This window comes from Centroberyx gerrardi, chromosome 12 (genome assembly GCF_048128805.1).
Source record: "Centroberyx gerrardi isolate f3 chromosome 12, fCenGer3.hap1.cur.20231027, whole genome shotgun sequence".
Taxonomy (NCBI): Eukaryota; Metazoa; Chordata; class Actinopteri; order Beryciformes; family Berycidae; genus Centroberyx; species Centroberyx gerrardi.
In genome coordinates, this window is record NC_136008.1 from 2201039 (window position 1) to 2219343 (window position 18305).

General features: G+C 42.2%; 2 protein-coding genes across 2 annotated transcripts in view; one reads left to right on the forward strand and one right to left on the reverse strand.

Annotated features, from left to right (window-relative positions):
- Positions 1-18305, forward strand: part of aldh5a1 (aldehyde dehydrogenase 5 family, member A1 (succinate-semialdehyde dehydrogenase)) — a 132122-nt gene that overhangs the window by 33274 nt on the left and 80543 nt on the right. The gene's annotated exons all lie outside the window — the stretch shown is intronic.
- Positions 3760-10910, reverse strand: LOC139918703 (butyrophilin subfamily 3 member A2-like). Its single transcript, XM_071908136.2, has 7 exons — positions 10702-10910; positions 9041-9239; positions 8190-8341; positions 7695-7789; positions 6353-6545; positions 5121-5258; positions 3760-4705 (listed from the first exon to the last, which is right to left on the reverse strand). The coding sequence occupies exons 1-7, from the start codon at positions 10769-10771 to the stop codon at positions 4305-4307; spliced, it is 1248 nt and encodes a 415-aa protein (XP_071764237.2). The 5' UTR covers positions 10772-10910; the 3' UTR covers positions 3760-4304.

The window sequence follows — 18305 nt, forward strand, 5'->3', positions numbered from 1 at the left end:
TATGAAAAAATGAACTACCGCATTATGAAGGAGAGAAAAATACCAGCAGACAAAGAAACAATTAATACAAATGTGTATGATGTGACAATATACCAAGAAAATAAATATATGCAGTATAGGATAAGTGAAAAATAGAATAATATCAAGGTAGATGCAATAGATAACAAATTAGAGGATCATCATAAGGCAAATAACCACCAACAGAAACAAAAAGCAATTCTATTTTGAGAAAAAATGATTGATTTGTGCTTTTTTCCCTAAACAGACCCTGTTGTTATTTATCAATCATCAGTTTGATTCTTCTTCTTATGATGTTAACTATGAATTTAAGTGTAAAAGGCATAGTAAAGTGTTTCCTACTGTATTGTGTAGTAGAGTAGGAGATATTTACAGTCCAGTCTGCAGTGTGTGTTGATGTGTGGTCCGTTTCAGCACCACGCTGCTGGACAGCGCCACCCACAGACCCGCCCCGGCGGAATAAACACACCCTGCTCCATGACGGAAAACAAACGCACCATCATCACTCTGCCATCACAAAATCTAATACCAGTTTCTGTTATAGGAATTATAACATCAGCGATAGTTTGACGGAAAATAATCCACTAAAACGCCCCCAAACCGTCACTGCAGCCCCTGTCTGTCTGCCACAAATACGTGCAGATTTCTAAACATGGAGAAAACATCATACCGAACTCCATTCAGAAATCTGACAGTTTAAAGTTTCCTTGCTTATTAGTAAAGGTTCATACAGGGTAGAACATGAAGGAAGACCTACTGTGAATCATCATAACCCACTCTTCAATCCGGCATACATCAAACACACCAAGCAGCACGTTAATAAGCAGCATGTCCAATAAGATGTCAACTTCTATATTAGCTTCGTCTGTTAATGCCGCCAGTCTTCTTCCACCAAAACACACTGTGATGAGCAGTTGAGAGCAGCGTGAACCAGTTCTAAAAGTTTCGATTTTATTGAAATTAAGTGCTGCTTGGTGGATCAGATGCATGCCGAATTAACGAGTGACTCATAACGATTGGGGAGCATCTTAAGTCACTTCTATAAGATCTGTATCTTTGCCAATAAGAACAGAAACATTATATTTCCATATTTTTGAATGGAGTTTGGGGTGACCGACGTAGGAGAACGGCACATATCTGGGCTGACGTCTGTCTACAAATCCCTGCATCAGCCGTCAACAGACTGATGCACAGCGGTTTGTAGACCAGTCTGTCGTGTAAAACAGACTAAATCAGCCTTCCTGTCGTCGGTGCTCGTTTAGACGTTTACTGGCAGCATTTACACCTTGATGTAACGTACAAGCTAAATATATCCTACCTTGTCCCGGTCTGCAGCCTGGTCCACCAGCTCTCCCAGCGCTCCCAGTGTCCCTCCTGTATACTCACTGGCTTTCCAGGATGAGCCCAGTCCCACCAGGCTACATACTGGAGTGTAACTGGGTGGGGTTGGATGGGTTACATGCTGTATTTAAGCCGAGAAAACAGGACCAAGGTCAAGCCAGCGAGAATTAAACATAGAATTTCCGGTCATGGCCTTCAAAATAAAACCCCGGTTGCTCCCTCCTCATTGAATACGTTTCAATGTTTTTTGAGTGGAGAGTACCAAAGTAAACGTTAAGAATGTGTTTAAGGAGGAAGCTGTGATAAATTAAAATATAATTGTTTTCACAGCATTCTGCATATTCCAGCGCAGTTGACAGAAAATTATTTGGAAGCAGACAGCATCAGGACCGATGTTCCCACCAAGCTCACAGTCTGCTGACCTACAACTCATAATTTATCAAACTGACCAAATAATCAGATATCGTCAGTCATCAGTCAGATATTTATTGGATATCAGCAGGTTTGTAAGAAAGCAGGAGCTTTGGCAAATCTAAAGCTTTAGTGAATTGAGGGTTAGACTCATATCTGGTGTTAGTATTAGTATCATCCTGGTTTCAGTGGAAAGTTTCAGTCTCATGGTCTAAATTCTGTTTCAAAGACTTTTCCATCCAGAGGAAGAGAATTCTGACAACTGACTACTGGAATTTGTTGACATGAAAATGGTCAAATTTAAAGACATTGAATATCAGCACAAAATAGACTTACAAAACCTTATATGGGTCGAGCACCATTCTGTACACCTCAGTACATAATTACTTGTTTTGTTTTTCCCACAAAAGTGAACATTTTACACTTTTATTTTGAAGGATTAATTTCTGGAATAGTTGTGACTAACCCTGTGGAGCTTGACGCTGCTGTGAATCGCTGCGTGTGATGATGATGATGATGATGATGATGATGAAGGAGAAGAGGAAGGAGCTGGGAACAGAATCTGACGGCTGTTTACTGAAGTTTGGTTTGTCATGTTTTTATTTTTGTTTTACTTCTTTTCACTGAAGACAAAACAGAGAAGACAGAAGACAACATTCATCCATCCTATAATAATACTGTAACACACACTCCTATACATGCTGTGTGTGTGTGCGTGTGTGTGTGTGTGTGTGTGTGTGTGTGTGTGTGTGTTCACTTTTTCATCAGATGTTAGATGTTACACAATAATTATGAATTATAAATAATAATTAGTAGTTATGATCCTGTGTTGCTGATGGGCATCCAGGACACTTTTGATTTGACTATACATTTGATGCTGTTACAGTACAAACAAGTTTTATATACATGCACATTTTCCATATAGTTGTTAAATAAATGCTGTGCATAAATCCTTAAGCTGCTTGGCGGTGGTAAAAAAGGTTTTGGGTGGTAAGTTTGGTATTTAAGGAGCAATAAGTAAGATTCATCCTGCCCCATAACACATACAGACCATAATATATCTGTGGGGTTGATAGAGTTATTGATCAATACCAATAAGTCAATGATTACTTGGTCAGCTGCTGAGATTTCTGGCTTTAAAACTCACTTTCTGTGTTGGAGCGTTAACTGCAGTGCGTGGGGAGGTTTTGTTGTGTTTAGGAGCCAGACGGTGGGTTTGGAAAGCCGGATGAATACTGGTTCCATCTGCTGTCTGGTGTTGTGGTTCTGACCCGGTCCTGGATCTGACTCAGTGTCTTGTTGAAGGACTCTCTGTCTGGCAGGAGGCTGAAGGTCGGTCTCTCTGCTCCCTGCTGCTCTCACTGACCGGTCTCTCTGTGAAGAGCATCAGCTACATGACTAAAATCTAAATGTGTTGTTGATTTAGCTGCCCGGTCCGTCTTTATCAGCAGCGTTTCCTGGAGAGCCGAGCTGACTGACAGGCTGACCGTCTCTCCAGTGTTGTTGAAGTTCCCGCTGCTCACAGACACACTAACTGCTCCTTTAAAGGATCGGTTCAGTGATTTTGTTCCTTTATATAACTCCTCTCTTCCTCCTGTAGCTGTTGGACCCACAGACAGTATTGTCTGTAGCTGTTGGACCCACAGACAGTATTGTCTGTAGCTGTTGGACCCACAGACAGTATTGTCTGTAGCTGTTGGACCCACAAACAGTCTTGTCTGTAGCTGTTGGACCCACAGACAGTCTTGTCTCCAGTCAGCTGTCAGTTGAAGCTCCGCTGCCTCTCGCTGCAACAATGAGTCCAAACTGTTTGTCAAAATATCTCCAGAAAAGCCGTTTGTATTGTATTTGCCATCTCTGGTGCCAGGTGATGATGTCACCTTCTATAGAGTACAACAGCTGGTGACATCACCTGGCACCAAAGATCAGCCAATAGCAGATGGCAATTTTTTACCATTACATAAAGAAGAAGAAAGAAGAAACAGGACGGACAAACCCCGTCTTTATTGGTCACATGCAACCATCTACAATACATGCACACACATGCATTTTTAACGGCGGCGTGAAATTTGTTCTCCGCATTTTTCCCATCTTGGCCCGTCCTTCCTCTGCAGGGCAGGCAGAGGAAGGGGGACCGACTTCTTAATGTTCATCGCTGGTCAGGCGACGATCTTCTTGCATGTTTTTTAGTAGGGGTTCTTATCAATGTGATGGAGGAAACCCCAAGCGAGCACGGGGAGAACGTGCAAACTCCACACAGAAAGGCCCTTTTCACGAGATAACCCACCTGGGCACTAGGCACCGAAGGCACGGGGAGAACATACCCCCGGTGCCAACAGCGACCCAGGCGGGAACCGAACCCAGGACCTTCTTGCTGTGAGGCGACAGCGCACCTGCCACACCTGCCACATGCCAGGCTTTCCACAGATTTGGGTTTGGGGTTTAGTTACTCTAAGTAATCTATGACTTCTATCGCCCTCTGTCAGTAACCAGTAGGAACTGCAGCAGCATCGGCAGGTTTCTGACAGTTTCTGCTAATTTCTTTTAGTTTTCATGGTGAGGCCGGGGTCAGGCTGTCGGGAGGGGGAGGGCGGCTGGTCACTGTGAGGCAGCAGGGGGTTGAAACGGTTCGACAGCGGCACACTGACCAGCTGCATATTGGGCAAGGATGAAAACGGTTTTCTTATCTGTCGCAGTCTGGTTTGTTTCTTTATGGATGAGCGGGTGCTGGGGCCGGCACCCGGAGAGTCCGTCACCTGGGTCAAGAGTCCCACATCGGCCTCTCCTCTCCCCTGCTGCGGTTCAGCTGGGTCTCTCTGCCTGGACGTCAGCTCGGCCAGCAGTTTGTTAATCCTCTCCACCTCGGCTTTCAGCTGCTGGTTTTCCACCTGCAGGCTGCTGGGAGGCAGAAGAAGCAGTCTCATCGTCTCCGACTCTGTGGGGAGAGATGAAGTGAGTTTCATTATACAACTGGTTTCAATTCAGCGACCTGACTCGTCACAGTCGAGTTCAAACCGAGCTGTGAAGTCCCATAATGCACAGCTGAGCTTTAACGGTCACTGTGTCGACTCCTGTGGGAAGCAGGGAGACGGTTCGTTATCTTTCTTGTTTTCTCCTGGTTTGTGTTTTTATGTGTGTACACCACTAGAAAAGGTTTCAGTTCAGTTTCACTTCGTAATTATCTTTTTTTTTCCTTTTCCAGATAATATATCCAGATACAGATCACATTTTTTTTTAAAGATCATTTTTTGGGGCATTTCTGCTTTATGAGACAGACCGCAGCCCTGCAGATCACAGTTTAACAGCAGCTGTAAATGAAGTCCAAAAGACTTGAGACTAAAGCTTCTCACCTCTTAGCCGTCCTCGTCTTCGGTTATAGCAGAGAAATGCCAAAATAACCAAAATAACTGCAGCTGATGCAGTAAAAGCAGCAACAGCAGCAATTATGTGATTTCTACTGCAGAGCTTCAGCAAGGAAAACAAATCACCTGAGGAAGAGAGGAAAGTTTTAACATTATGTTCTGTGAGATAAAATAATCCATTAAACATCCCATTCGTGAATTTTGAAGGTTTTATGCGCCCTAATAAAGTAAGTTGCTAACAAATGGCTAACAGTCTTAGAAACTGAACTACAGTGGGTTTGTCGCACAATAAGAATAATACAGAATAGTCGGCCATAAAGCTTCTGAACTGTAGAACTCGCGCTCTTTTCAGTTTAGATTGTAGATTTACCAATTTATAGTTTTTTCCAATTGTAGATTTTTAAACTGTAGATTTTTTATTTTGCTAGCATGCTAGCTGCCTGAAGCTAAAGCTCAGAGTGTTTGTGAAGTTGGAGGAACGCTCCTCTGCTGTAGTTAGCGTTAGGCTTTTTACTAATATTACAATTATGCTTTAAAATTCATGAAAGCAGTGTTGATTTGTCAAAATTATCTCATATAAAAAAAAATGAATATCACAAGCCTGAGGTAAACACAGAGCTTATCATCGACATGCTGGACCGCTCCGGCTCCATCGCCTCGTCAGACTGATGGAAAATGAACAGAGGTGTAAAATGATGTTAATGCTTCTAACTAACTAACTACATCTGACACCAACACTGACTATTTTGCTTAAGATCTATGGATTTCTTTATTTGTTAAGGCAGTGTGGACGAGTTTTGAAGCCACAATGAAAAAATGTAAAAAAAAAAAATCACTAGCATTAACTAGCTTAGCATTTCAGTATTTGACATTCCAGCATAGAGAGACGGCTTCCGCAACTTGACATCTGTTAGAAAATGCGGTTAGACAGCTTGTTAGAAAATATTTTTCAAAAAATAGATTAAGTCGATAACACATAATAAATGAGCCCTGTGATATTTCATGGCTTCACATATAAAGGACAAAAAGAATGGTAAACAGGAATCAGAAATCCGATTCATTTTGTACGTTCAAAATAAAAGATCTGGGAGTCCCGAAACGCTAACAACATGATCTAGAACACAAAAGAATATTATCCCATTTATTTATAGCTCCTTTAATGTCATAAAAAGCTGCATATTGTAACTTGAAGTTTGATGACAGCATTAGACAAACCTGACCTGGGATGTGAATGTGAGTCTCCCTGGTCCGGCTGATCTGCTGCTGCTGCACTGAGCAGGTGAACCTGTTGGTGGCGCTCTCCTCCACAGTCAGAGTGCTGCTGAGGCTCCAGAGGCCGGACGCTCCCCCGACTCGCCTCGCCTCCATCCGTCCGGCGGTGACGACGTTTCCCTCTCCGTCCCGCCAACACACCTCCCACACACACACACATTAACACTTACATTACATGTTAACTCACAGCAACAGACAATGAGAAGAATTTGTGCGTTCATGTGCCGGCGGGAAAGTCAGACGTCCGGGACGTCCAAGCCGGCTGCTTTGAACATCTGATTAGATCTGGGTGTAATGAAAATACCTAAATAAACAGATCCTGTGGGGAACCAGTCTGAAATCAGACTTCGAAAAGTTTATTTTATATCCAGAGAATGAGCTAAATAAGGTGATGGTTTGAATTAAACGAGGGACTGATACAGCACGGTTTGAACAATAATATGAACAATACTACATCGTCAGCATATAAAGTGATTTTATGTGATTTTTGACCTACATCTAAGCCGGATATTGCAGGATCTCACCGAACAGCCTCAGCTAGTTCAGTAACCCGAGTCGCTGTTTTGTCAGAACATCAAACCAGGAAGACAAATGATAAACAAACATGGCCGTCCTGCAGCTTAACAAGCTAATTTGACGAACTTAATTCAAACAGATGTTAGGTTAGTCTGGCTAACAACGAGCTGCATGAGTTTGTTTTTTCACTGACACAAAACTCAGAAACTCAGCAAAATCTTCTCAGAGTTTCTGACTTCACTGTTCATGTGAAATTTCCGAGTAGGAAATTCGTTTTTCCGAGATATCCGGCAGCACATGAACACAAAATGAGATACAATTCCTACATCTCCAACATTTCAAACGGTGACCTTATGATATTCCTGTAAACCTAGAACATGCTGGGGAAAGAAGTAAGAGCTGAAGAGAAAGGTTGAAGGGATTTATTTTTACTTTATGGTAAGGGTGAATTAGAAAAGATTAGCATATTGTTGCTGTCGGGTAAAACCTTGCATCTCCCAAATCTAAACTTTTCAGTAACTAAGGAAACAGCTCTGTATTCAGATGGACCGCCGTGACTTTTTGACTTTTTGACTTTTTGACTTCACTCAGTGGGTTTGAAAAGGTTTCATCAGCCTCAGGAATGTCAGAACTTTCTCAGTCCTTCAGTTAAAATTAAAACATGAAAATCACCAAAATTGGAGTTATATGCGATTTTCACACGACAACAGCAATATTATATATGCAACATACATATCAGTTATATGAATCAGTTATATGAGTCAGACAGGACACCTCAGGTCTGAGCGGCCAGCCGCTGGACTCACACCGCAGTTTGACTCCGTCGTTTCCAGCCGCCACGATGGAAACGAGCGGCTCAGACGCCACACCTGAACAGGAAGGAGGAAATGATGTCATCATGATGTCATCATGATGTCATCATGTCAGTGTGATGCACCGGAACAATATCAATGAATTCATTATCTCAGGAAAACAACGTTTTGTTCTATCAAGACAACGAGCTAATTAGTCTTTGCTCGTTACTTTATCTTGTGATGATGAGAAAATGATCTCATTATCTTGAAATAATAATAATTTGTTTTCCCAAGATAACAACGGGAAAAACTAAATTTGTTATCTCGAGATAATGACATAAATAACAGGATATCTCGAGAAAACAAAGAAAATGAACTCTTCATGAAGGAAAACAGTGTAAATAAATAAAATGTAAATAAAAGGTATGAATGTACAGTATGTCCTCAGCGGGCTTCCGTAGCTCTCGGTTCTCACCCACGCTCAGCTGCATGACGGCGTCTCTGTGAGCGTTCATCAGCGAGGGAACGAAGCAGCGGTACGTTCCTCCGTCGCTCGGCTTCACGCCGTAGAGCTTCAGAGAGACGTTTCCTCTGCTCAGCTGCTCCGGGAACAAGCTGCTCCTCCCCCTGCGGGACGGGACCAACGTCACTCTTCACCTGTTTCCTCCTGTGTGTGTGTGTGTGTGTGTGTGTGTGTGTGTGTGTGTGTGTGTGTGTGTGTGTGCAGAACCAGCGGGTATCTAAAGTCTACAGAGTCTTTCAGATGAGGAATGTGAAGCTACAGCTTAACAGTTACAACCCCCGGGTGTAACGGTTATCAGAATTTGATTGGATGAAATGTTTGTCTCCGCCCCTGAGTGCAGGACGAGAGAGACGCTCTGTTCATTTTCATATAAAATTTCTAGAAATCAAAATTTTTTGTCATTTTTTTGGCCTGTATTGGTGAAGAGGGGAACACTAAGTCCAGCAACATTGGCAAACAGGTAAAAAAAAAAGTTATTTTATCATTTCATGGGGTCTTTAATGCACCCATGCAACCAGGCTGTTAGATTTCCATTTTGGAAAGGACTGAAGCAGTATGTTCTTAACCAATCAATCAATCAATCAATCAATCAAACTTCCTGATTCTTAGGAATCTTCTTGTATTAATTATGACTTTTAAAAAAATCGAACTCATTGATTCTTAGGAATATTTTGAGGATTCTGTGCTTCTGTGCTTCATTTAACCATCTAATTAAGGAAAATGCAATCATTCAATCAATCAATCAGTTTCATTAAAGGATCAGTCCACTTTTAATCTAAACTGTGACCCCTGCCGGTCTGTACCTGTAGCTGGGGTCAGGGTTAGGGTCCAGGCAGCCACGGTGCAGGAGGAGGAGGACGTGGTCTGGCTGCAGGTCGGTCCTGGTCCACTCCACCGTCATCTGCTCAGCGCTGACCGCCGGCTCTATGTGACACGGCAGGATGACATCATCGCCGGCCAGCGCTACGATTGGCTGAGAAGGTCCGCGGACTCCGTCGTTTCCTGGATGGGAGAAGATGTTGACGGTTCATGACAGACCAAAAAAAATATTAAGATTCTTCTGCTGAATTTTAGGGAAACTGATATTAAAATGTGAGGGAAGCAGAGACACCGAGGCCTGCTGAGTTTAATTTTAATTTTAATAGTTTTTAATATCAAGAACCAAAAAACTGATCTGCATCAGACAGAAGAAGAAATGTGCTGTTAGATATGATCTGACCAGCGATGGAAAGAGAACTAAAGTGTCTGTAAAATAGATTATTTTAATTGGAACATTTGTTTTTATGATTATTTGGTAATAAAATGATTTGTTAATCATGTTTGAGAACTAGTTTCTCATTTCACTTTTATTGTTAATACTGTCATTATCATTTTAACTTGTATATGTTGCTTTGGCAGAAAGTACCTTTGTATTTCATGCCAACAAAGCCCATTTAAAGTCAGATTCCTCTTCTCACTGCGAATGGATCCACAGTTTCTCAGTTTACGTTGATCCAGTTTCTGTTGCTGACTTTATTTTGTCGTTTCTAATGTTTCCAGTGAAAAGAATCTAGTTTGAACTGGGGGGTCTGATGGGGTCTCCTCCATTAATAACTCCCTTCACTCATTTTAGGGGGATTTTGCATTAATTAAGGGTGAACTAATGTAAATGTAAGGTTATTTTAAGGGATTATTGGTTCGTATAGTTGAGTAGGACACTGTAGACTAGAATGTCCTACTCTTCGAACCAGTAGTAGAGTCCAGCATGCCTACTAGAGTCCAGCGGGCCTACTAGAGTCCAGCAGACCTACTAGAGTCCAGCATGCCTACTAGAGTCCAGCAGGCCTACTAGAGTCAAGCAGACCCACTAGAGTCCAGCGGGCCTACTAGAGTCCAGCAGACCCACTAGAGTCCAGTAGGCCCACTAGAGTCCAGCATGCCTACTAGAGTCCAGCAGGCCCACTAGAGTCCAGCAGACCCACTAGAGTCCATTAGGCCCACTAGAGTCCAGCATGCCTAGTAGAGTCCAGCAGGCCCACTAGAGTCCAGCATGCCGACTAGAGTCCAGCAGGCCCACTAGAGTCCAGCAGACCCACTAGAGTCCAGCAGGCCTACTAGAGTGCAGCAGACCCACTCGAGTCCAGCAGGCCCACTAGAGTCCAGCAGACCCACTAGAGTCCAGCAGGCCCACTAGAGTCCAGCATGCCTACTAGAGTCCAGCAGGCCCACTAGAGTGCAGCAGGCCCACTAGAGTGCAGCATGCCTACTAGAGTCCAGCATGCCTACTAGAGTCCATTAGGCCCACTAGAGTCCAGCAGGCCCACTAGAGTCCAGCAGACCCACTAGAGTCCAGCAGGCCCACTAGAGTCCAGCAGGCCCACTAGAGTCCAGCAGACCCACTAGAGTCCAGCAGGCCTACTCTTTCCCCCCCTGCAGACAGATGCAGCCCGCAGGCCCAGTCGGATCCGGCTCTTAGTGAACTCACCAGCAGTGCTCGCTCCATGCAGCAGAATCAGACCGACGAGGCTCAGAAAGCTGCAGGCGACAAACTGCATGTCCTCAATGTGATGAAATGTTCATTTGAATTAAAGTGAAGTCACGGAAACAACCGGAGCGTCACATTACCGAGCAGCCCGCTACCGAGAGTTACTCGGTGTTAGAATAAATGAGTCCGAGTCTAACTAACAGTCTGAACTGACTTTGAAAGCGACTGAAAGTAATGCTGCTGCTGATGAAAAACAAAGTAGATGAATGATAGTAAACCATGATCAGAATAGATTTGCTGCGGTGTTTCCTGAAGAGAGGAATATCAACTTTCAGTTTCACTTTCGGCGATTACTCTCTGTTGATCTGATCCAGAGTCCAGCTACAGGAAAACACCAAACCTCATGTCATGACTGCTGACGGCCGCCAGGGGGCAGAGAGGCTGTGAGTGAATTCATCAGCGGATGAAAGAGAACTAGAATGTCCTATTGCAGTAGAAGTACTGTTACTTTACTGATATTCTCTACTCTCTACTTTATAATTTAATGTAAAATTCAGGGAGACAGGAACTTTCCATTAATAACTCATTAATAACCTGTAAACCTGCACAAAAGGCAGGAAAAATCCCTTAATTTCTAGTGTCTCCAAGAACCAACTGATGAATAAATCCCTTAAAAACTCATGATACTAACCTTACTTTTTAACGCTATTTTATTATTAATGGATAATTAATGTTTATTTCATGAGAAAATAAGGACAGGATACAATTAAGGGGTTTGGTTTCGTAGTGCAAGTAGTACTGTTACTTTACTGATATTTTACTTATAAGTAAAAGTTGTGGTGTAAAAATCTCCTTCAGTAAAAGTACAAAGTGTGTGATTTAAAATGTCCTCAGAGTAAAAGTTCCTGAGTTCCTCTTTAGAACAGAGAACGTTGTTAGCTGTGATCTTTTCCATGTGATTCTAACAGGAGAGAGGTCAGAGTTCAAACTAGATTCTTTTCTCTGGAAACATTAGAAATGAGAAAATAAAGTGCAGAAACAAAGTAAAGTCAGATTCCTCTTCTCACTGTGAACGGATCCACAGTTTGTCAGTTTCTGTTGATCCAGTTTCTGTTGATCCAGTTTCTGTTGATCCAGTTTCTGTTGCTGATGGAGAGACACGATCTGTTCTGTGATGGACGGATTTAAAATGGACTGAAGGGAAAGTAAAAGTACAAGAAAAACACAAAAAAAGCGACTCAGTTACAGTAATGTGAGTAAATGTAATTAGTTACTTCCAGCCTTGGAATGAATGAGTTTCTGTCTGGATCATGAGCTGCTTCTCATCTAAAGCAGTGTGTGTGTGTGTGTGTGTGTGTGTGTGTGTTGTGCTCAGGACCTTCAGAGTGTTGTTGGGTTTATATTTGGTTTCTGGACCTGAAGAGTCTGTTGGTGTTCAGTATAATGTCTGAACCGGAGCACATCACTATTATTAATTAATTATTATTGTAATTATTATGAATTATTCAAACAGTGCAATTACTCTGTATTAGATTCTGATCTATTCTTTTTCTTCTACTGTTCTATTTGTTTTTGGCTTTTTTTATATACTGTTTTTATAGGTTTATATTGTGTTTTTATTTAACAAAGCACACCAGCCACTGAGCTGAATTCCTTGTATGTTTAAATACACTTGACCAATAAAATGATTCTGATTGTGATTAATTATTCTCAACAATAAAACTCACATCTGAAATGCAGTGAGTTTTTCTGAATAAATAAAATTGTTTTAATGATTATTATTATTTAATGATTTGTTAATAGTTTTGAGAACTAGTTTCTCATTTCACTTGTATTGTCAATACTGCCATTATCAGTTTAATATGTATATGTTGCTTTGGCAGTAAGTACCTTTATATTTCATGGCAGTAAAGCCCGTTTGAATTTGAGTTTTTATGTATAAATCAGAAGTGAACTCTGGTTCATTTTCTTCTTTAAACCTTGTGAACGGCTGCAGTTTGACTGTTTTGTGTTTCATGTGAATAAAGTTGACTTCACTAACTCAACACAAACATTTTTTCATATTGTTCCATTATTTTTTTGTGCAACTCCCAAACTTTTCAAAACCTGGAAATGATCAAATTCATTTTTCATACTTTTCCCACACTTGTGTAAGAACTCTGTATTTCCATTAGCCTTCACTTCTATTCTTATTTCTATTTTCTCCCATTTACTTCTCTTCCAGTGACTCTGCTGCTGCGTCTTCTTCCTGCTGAAACCACCAAACTTCCCCATAAACATTCATTTTATCCAACCGACACAATGAAGCAACACAAACCAGACAGTTAGGTAATCTCTCTCTCTGTATTTTTTTGTTTTTTTTGTGGGGGGGGGCATTTTTTAAAAAAACAAAACATTTACAACTGAAATCACAGCCATATATAAATTACAACAGCAAACACAATAATCTATCTTAAATACAACATGTCCGCTCAGCTGCTGCTTCACTCGTCCGACCGGAAAACAAACGGAAGGAGAAGCTTCACTTCCCTTCTGACTGAAACTGTACAGTGAAGCTCTTCGTCTTCACGGCTCGAGGTGAAGCTTCGCCGCTTCAGGCCCGACCCACGAAAACCCCAGAAATAAAACGTCCCGCTGCCTCGTCCCGCAGGAATCCACCGTCTCCATCTCAACGTTAAAAATCTCACATTTCAGTTGTTTTTTTTAGCTCAAACTCTCTTCCAAAAATGACTCAGCAGATTCCAGATTCAGTGTTTTGCTCAAGGCTCCGGCAGGGATTTGAACCCGTGACCTCTCAGTCCCGGGCCGGCCTCTGAACACAGCGACCCTCCGACCCGTTACACCTGTTCTCCAGACTGTAATGTCTCCACTGGGTTTGAAGGTTTTGATCAGCGTTCAATACGATCGATGCCGACAGCAGAAAAGGAGGAATATGAACTCTGTGATTATATGTGTGGAGAGACGGTGGTTTCTACTAAAGTCTTTACTGGCTGCAAAAACATTCAGCGTGAGCAAAAGGGAAAGAAAGGGAAGAGAAAACAAAATAGAAAATGGAAGATAAGGAAGAAGGATGTTTTTATATAATTATTTGTCTGCATTCCTTTATACAGGCCCTCATTATTATGCAAATTCTGCTTTTATTCCGTTTTTAACTGTGAGCAAGACTATAATAAATTCAACTTCAATTTCAAAAACCCGTGACGTGGCTCCTGATTGGTCGAGCAAACTGTCCTGCACCAATCACAAGTCTCACTAACAGGTTTGGTAAATCTGGACCTGAATGTACAAAACATTAAGGACACTGACTGTTTTCCAGGTAAAAGCCTTTATCACTTATTGATTTGTCTTATTGAATCTATATCGATCACAAAGCAGGAGATGCAGACGACGAGTTAGAGAAAGATGTGGATTGTGGGAAAAAGCGGCTGCAGCTCGATATCAGGAAGATGTTTCTAATGTTTTGTACATTCAGCGTGCAACAGCATCATCATATGGAGTTATGTTTGTGTATATTTGCGACAAAACAAAAGTTTTCTAGACTTTGTGAGCAAAATAATCGGATCTGATTTTCTAGACCGATGTAGGAAGTTGGGAGTTAAATTTTACCCAGCATGCTTCACATTACACTACAGGACTGGACTTGGAAATGTGGATAATGACAGAAACCTGTTTGATATTTAACAAACACCACAGAAACTTGAAGAAAAAAACGATGCAACCCGCTGATCATGTTGTCATGAATCGCAGTAATGTCTTGGACACAGAATCAGTTTGAGCCTTTAGAGGAAGCCTGTTCCTGTCTCTCTACCAGTTAACACACAACACCGTCTCTAAATGCATCCCACATGAACTTTCCACTGCATCGTAACCTTGTATCTCCCAATTTTGTTTTGAATTCAATTAAAGAATCACATGCTTCTGTGGGTTGAGATATGAGGCGAGCACACCAGAACCAGAACCAGAACTGAACTTTCCCCCGAAACCTCACAGGCAGAGTTTACTCTTTTGGTGGAGAATCCTGATGAATCTCCAGACCAGACAGACTCAGACTCGCCTCGCTGTGTTTTGAGTCGTCTGCAGGTTTAGTAGAGATGGGACGATATATCAAAATTAAAAAATGTGACAGTCCGTATGTTGTCAGGAACATGAATGGTGATATCAGCTCCATGTTATTCTGCTGTCAGGAACATGAATGGTGATATCAGCTCCATGTTATTCTGTTGTCAGGAACATGAATGGTGATATCAGCTCCATGTTATTCTGCTGTCAGGAACATGAATGGTGATATCAGCTCCATGTTATTCTGCTGTCAGGAACATGAATGGTGATATCAGCTCCATGTTATTCTGCTGTCAGGAACATGAATGGTGATATCAGCTCCATGTTATTCTGCTGTCAGGAACATGAATGGTGATATCAGCTCCATGTTATTCTGCTGTCAGGAACATGAATGGTGATATCAGCTCCATGTTATTCTGCTGTAGTAATCACTAATGAGACTCTTGACCATCACAGTTTCACAAGCTCTCCATCCAAATTATATTATTGTCACTTTGTAATGACATTTTTAAATTGTTGTTTACATTCTAGCAGCCAATGGCATCGCTAGAAAGATTTGAGTCTCAGAAATAAACAGAATTATTGTATTTATCACATCGTGTCATGATATCGTCCCATTCCTTAATAAAGTTTAGTAAAGGGAAAAGAACAAGCTGCTTTAACAGGGTGGAGGACGGGCCGCGGAGCAGCCTGGAGTCTGGGAGGACGCGGGTTCGAACCCCCGGAGCGGCGGGACAATCTGAGCAGGTGAGTAAGACTTAAAGAAATATTCCACTTAGTTTTAACATGGAGGTTAAAACCAGAATATAATCTCCTCTCCAGGATCAGATGCAGCTGGATCAGTTTGTAGCGTTCAGATTTTTTCCTCCCATTCATTTGAATGGAAACTGACATTGAACACGTTGGTGAACAGATCCGACGCTTCAGAACAGAATCTCACCAAACAGCAAGAGAACACAGCGGAGGGATACCATTTAGGAGAGATAGTTCCTGTTTGGGAGACCGGATCTACTTTTATTTTGAAATACTAATTCTAGTGTAAACCAAGAATAGAAATGCAACATGAGGACGGACCCAGGATGCTTTGTTGTCTTACAGCAGGATCTGTTGTTCAATGAATGGGAAGTAAAAATCTGAACGCTACAAACTGGTCCAGCTGCATCTGGTCCTGGTGAGTAGATTAGATTCTGGTTTTAACCCTCATGTTAAGACTCAGTGGGGTGCTGCGGTACCCGCTGTCCCGCTGTGTGACTCTCTGTGCTGGACTGCATGATGTGAAGCGGGGTGGAGCTGGTCTAAGGAGCATGCTCAGTAAAAAACCCTCCTGGATAAATAAAGGTGAAATAAAAGCAGGTCCTTCGCTGTGCTGGGGAACAGAAAGCATGCTGGGAGTTTCCCTCATGGACGCAAGAGACGACAGACGGCGACGACACAGACGGGACAGGAAGAGGATTGGGTCAGGTGACGACACGACACGAGACGACGCGACACGATGGACGCTTCAAAACAAGACGAGTCGCTCTCAGCCAATCTGGGAGTCTGCTTCGGGATGAAACTGGTGCAAATGTGGCAAAAATCTATTAGGAATTTATGCATTTTTTCCCCCGTAACACCTGAAAGGCCAAACATCCCTCCGTCACTTTCCCTTCACCCAATTCAGTACAAACCAGAGCTGTTAGATTTCCAAAAACGCGCAGGAAAATATCAGGTAGAATCATATTTATCGTCTTCTCTTCGCCTCTCTACTGTTAAAAGATCCAACATTCATTCAATCTGATCAGTCTGACACGACTCAATATGATGTAAACAGCAAATTTACGCCCTAAAGATTTATTTCAGCCTATAAACGTGGTGAACTCCACTGCATCCCAGTTAAAACATCATCTGTCTCGTCCCAAAGCAGACTCACTCCTGTTAAAAGTTGAAAACGACACGCGGTTTTTAAGCGTGTGCATTTACACACGGATGTCCTTTCATAACTCAATCCCTCCTGCTGCAGCAGATCCAACGCAACACGAGACAAAACAAGGAGCTTAAAAAAAAATAAAAAATAAGCCATGATTCTTGTAGCCATTTAGCAACTGAAACTGTAATAACTGCAAGATAATATAATAATTTGTTAATAAAAAATGTCCCTCTAAATGAGTTGGAAATGTATTAAAATCTGTTTGTGTAATGAATATTTCACATTATCACACCGACTGGTGATTATTACTTTATAAAGGGTGTAAAATATTATAATACCTCAATCTACCATCTATTATAATACAGATGTTACATTATTACTCAATATTATTATTACATTATCAGTTAAATACACGCCGGTCTACGCATTAATGTGATTTTATGACATTATCTGGGAATTTATTACATTAACAAGGTTTACTACATCTTCAACCCATTTAGAGGGAGATTTTAGACATTTTTATGACATTTTTGAAAGTTATTACCTTATCCACAAGTTATTACATTACCAGCTGCTACAGTCTGTGTGTGTCTGTGATGAAAGTCTCTCCCAGTCTTGATATTTAGGACTTTTCCTGTCTCTGTCTGTTAAAATCCTGACATCTGATCAGAGTTTGACTCGCTGTCCAACATCCTGTAAACAGCAGCCTCCCTTATTTCCATGTGGGTATCATCCCGTTTGAAATAAAATCAAATCCCCTCTCTGTCTTCCTCCAACAGGAATCATCTCCCTCCTTTCAAAAACATCATCTCCCTCCCAAATCAAATCGGCCATGTTGGCGGTTTCCCTTTCAAATGCGACCTCGTCCTCTTCCGAACAACGCAGCCAGGCCGCCTCGATCGCGTTGGGAAAAACTAAAACTATCGTCTCCCAAAAGTTGAAGCCGTACAAGCAGCTTCATGCTGCCGTCGCCTCGAGGTGAAACTTTCCTCAGTCTGTCCTCTGGAAGACGCCAGACAAGCCGTCCGGTTGTGTTTCCTTGTTTGTTCGCGGGCTGAAAAACGATGAAGGACGACAGCGGTTCCTTTTCAGATCCGACCTCATCCTCTTCCAAAAACGCTCCGCTGGGAAAGACAAACTATCGTCGCCCAAAAGTTGGCGTCGTACGACTCCGCGGCGGCTTCACACTGGCTCCGCCTCCAGAGTCGCTCCTCTAGAAGATCCCGAGCAAGCAGAGCTGAGGTTTAGATTAGATTTAGATCCTTGTTTGGTTTTGTGAGCAGGTTGTGTGTTATAAGGCTCTGAAACACTGATGATCGGTCTCTATTGAATCAGATCTCAACCTCTTCCAAAAACCTAACCGGGCTGTTTTGATCACGCCGGGAAAGGCGAAGCTATCCTCTTCCCAGATTTGACATTGTACAGCTCCACGACTCTTTCCGAGAGTCGATTTAGGAAGTGTGAACTCAACTTCTCGTGTTTTTGAAGGCTGGAAAACACCGAAGGGTTTCAAACTTCACACTGCAGGTTTCATCCCTTCCATCACAGAGACACCGACTCGTCCGATCCCGCTGCACATGCACGCAAACCCAGAACCTGCTGCGTCCGATCGCAGAGCTTTCCCGCCTCGAGACGACGC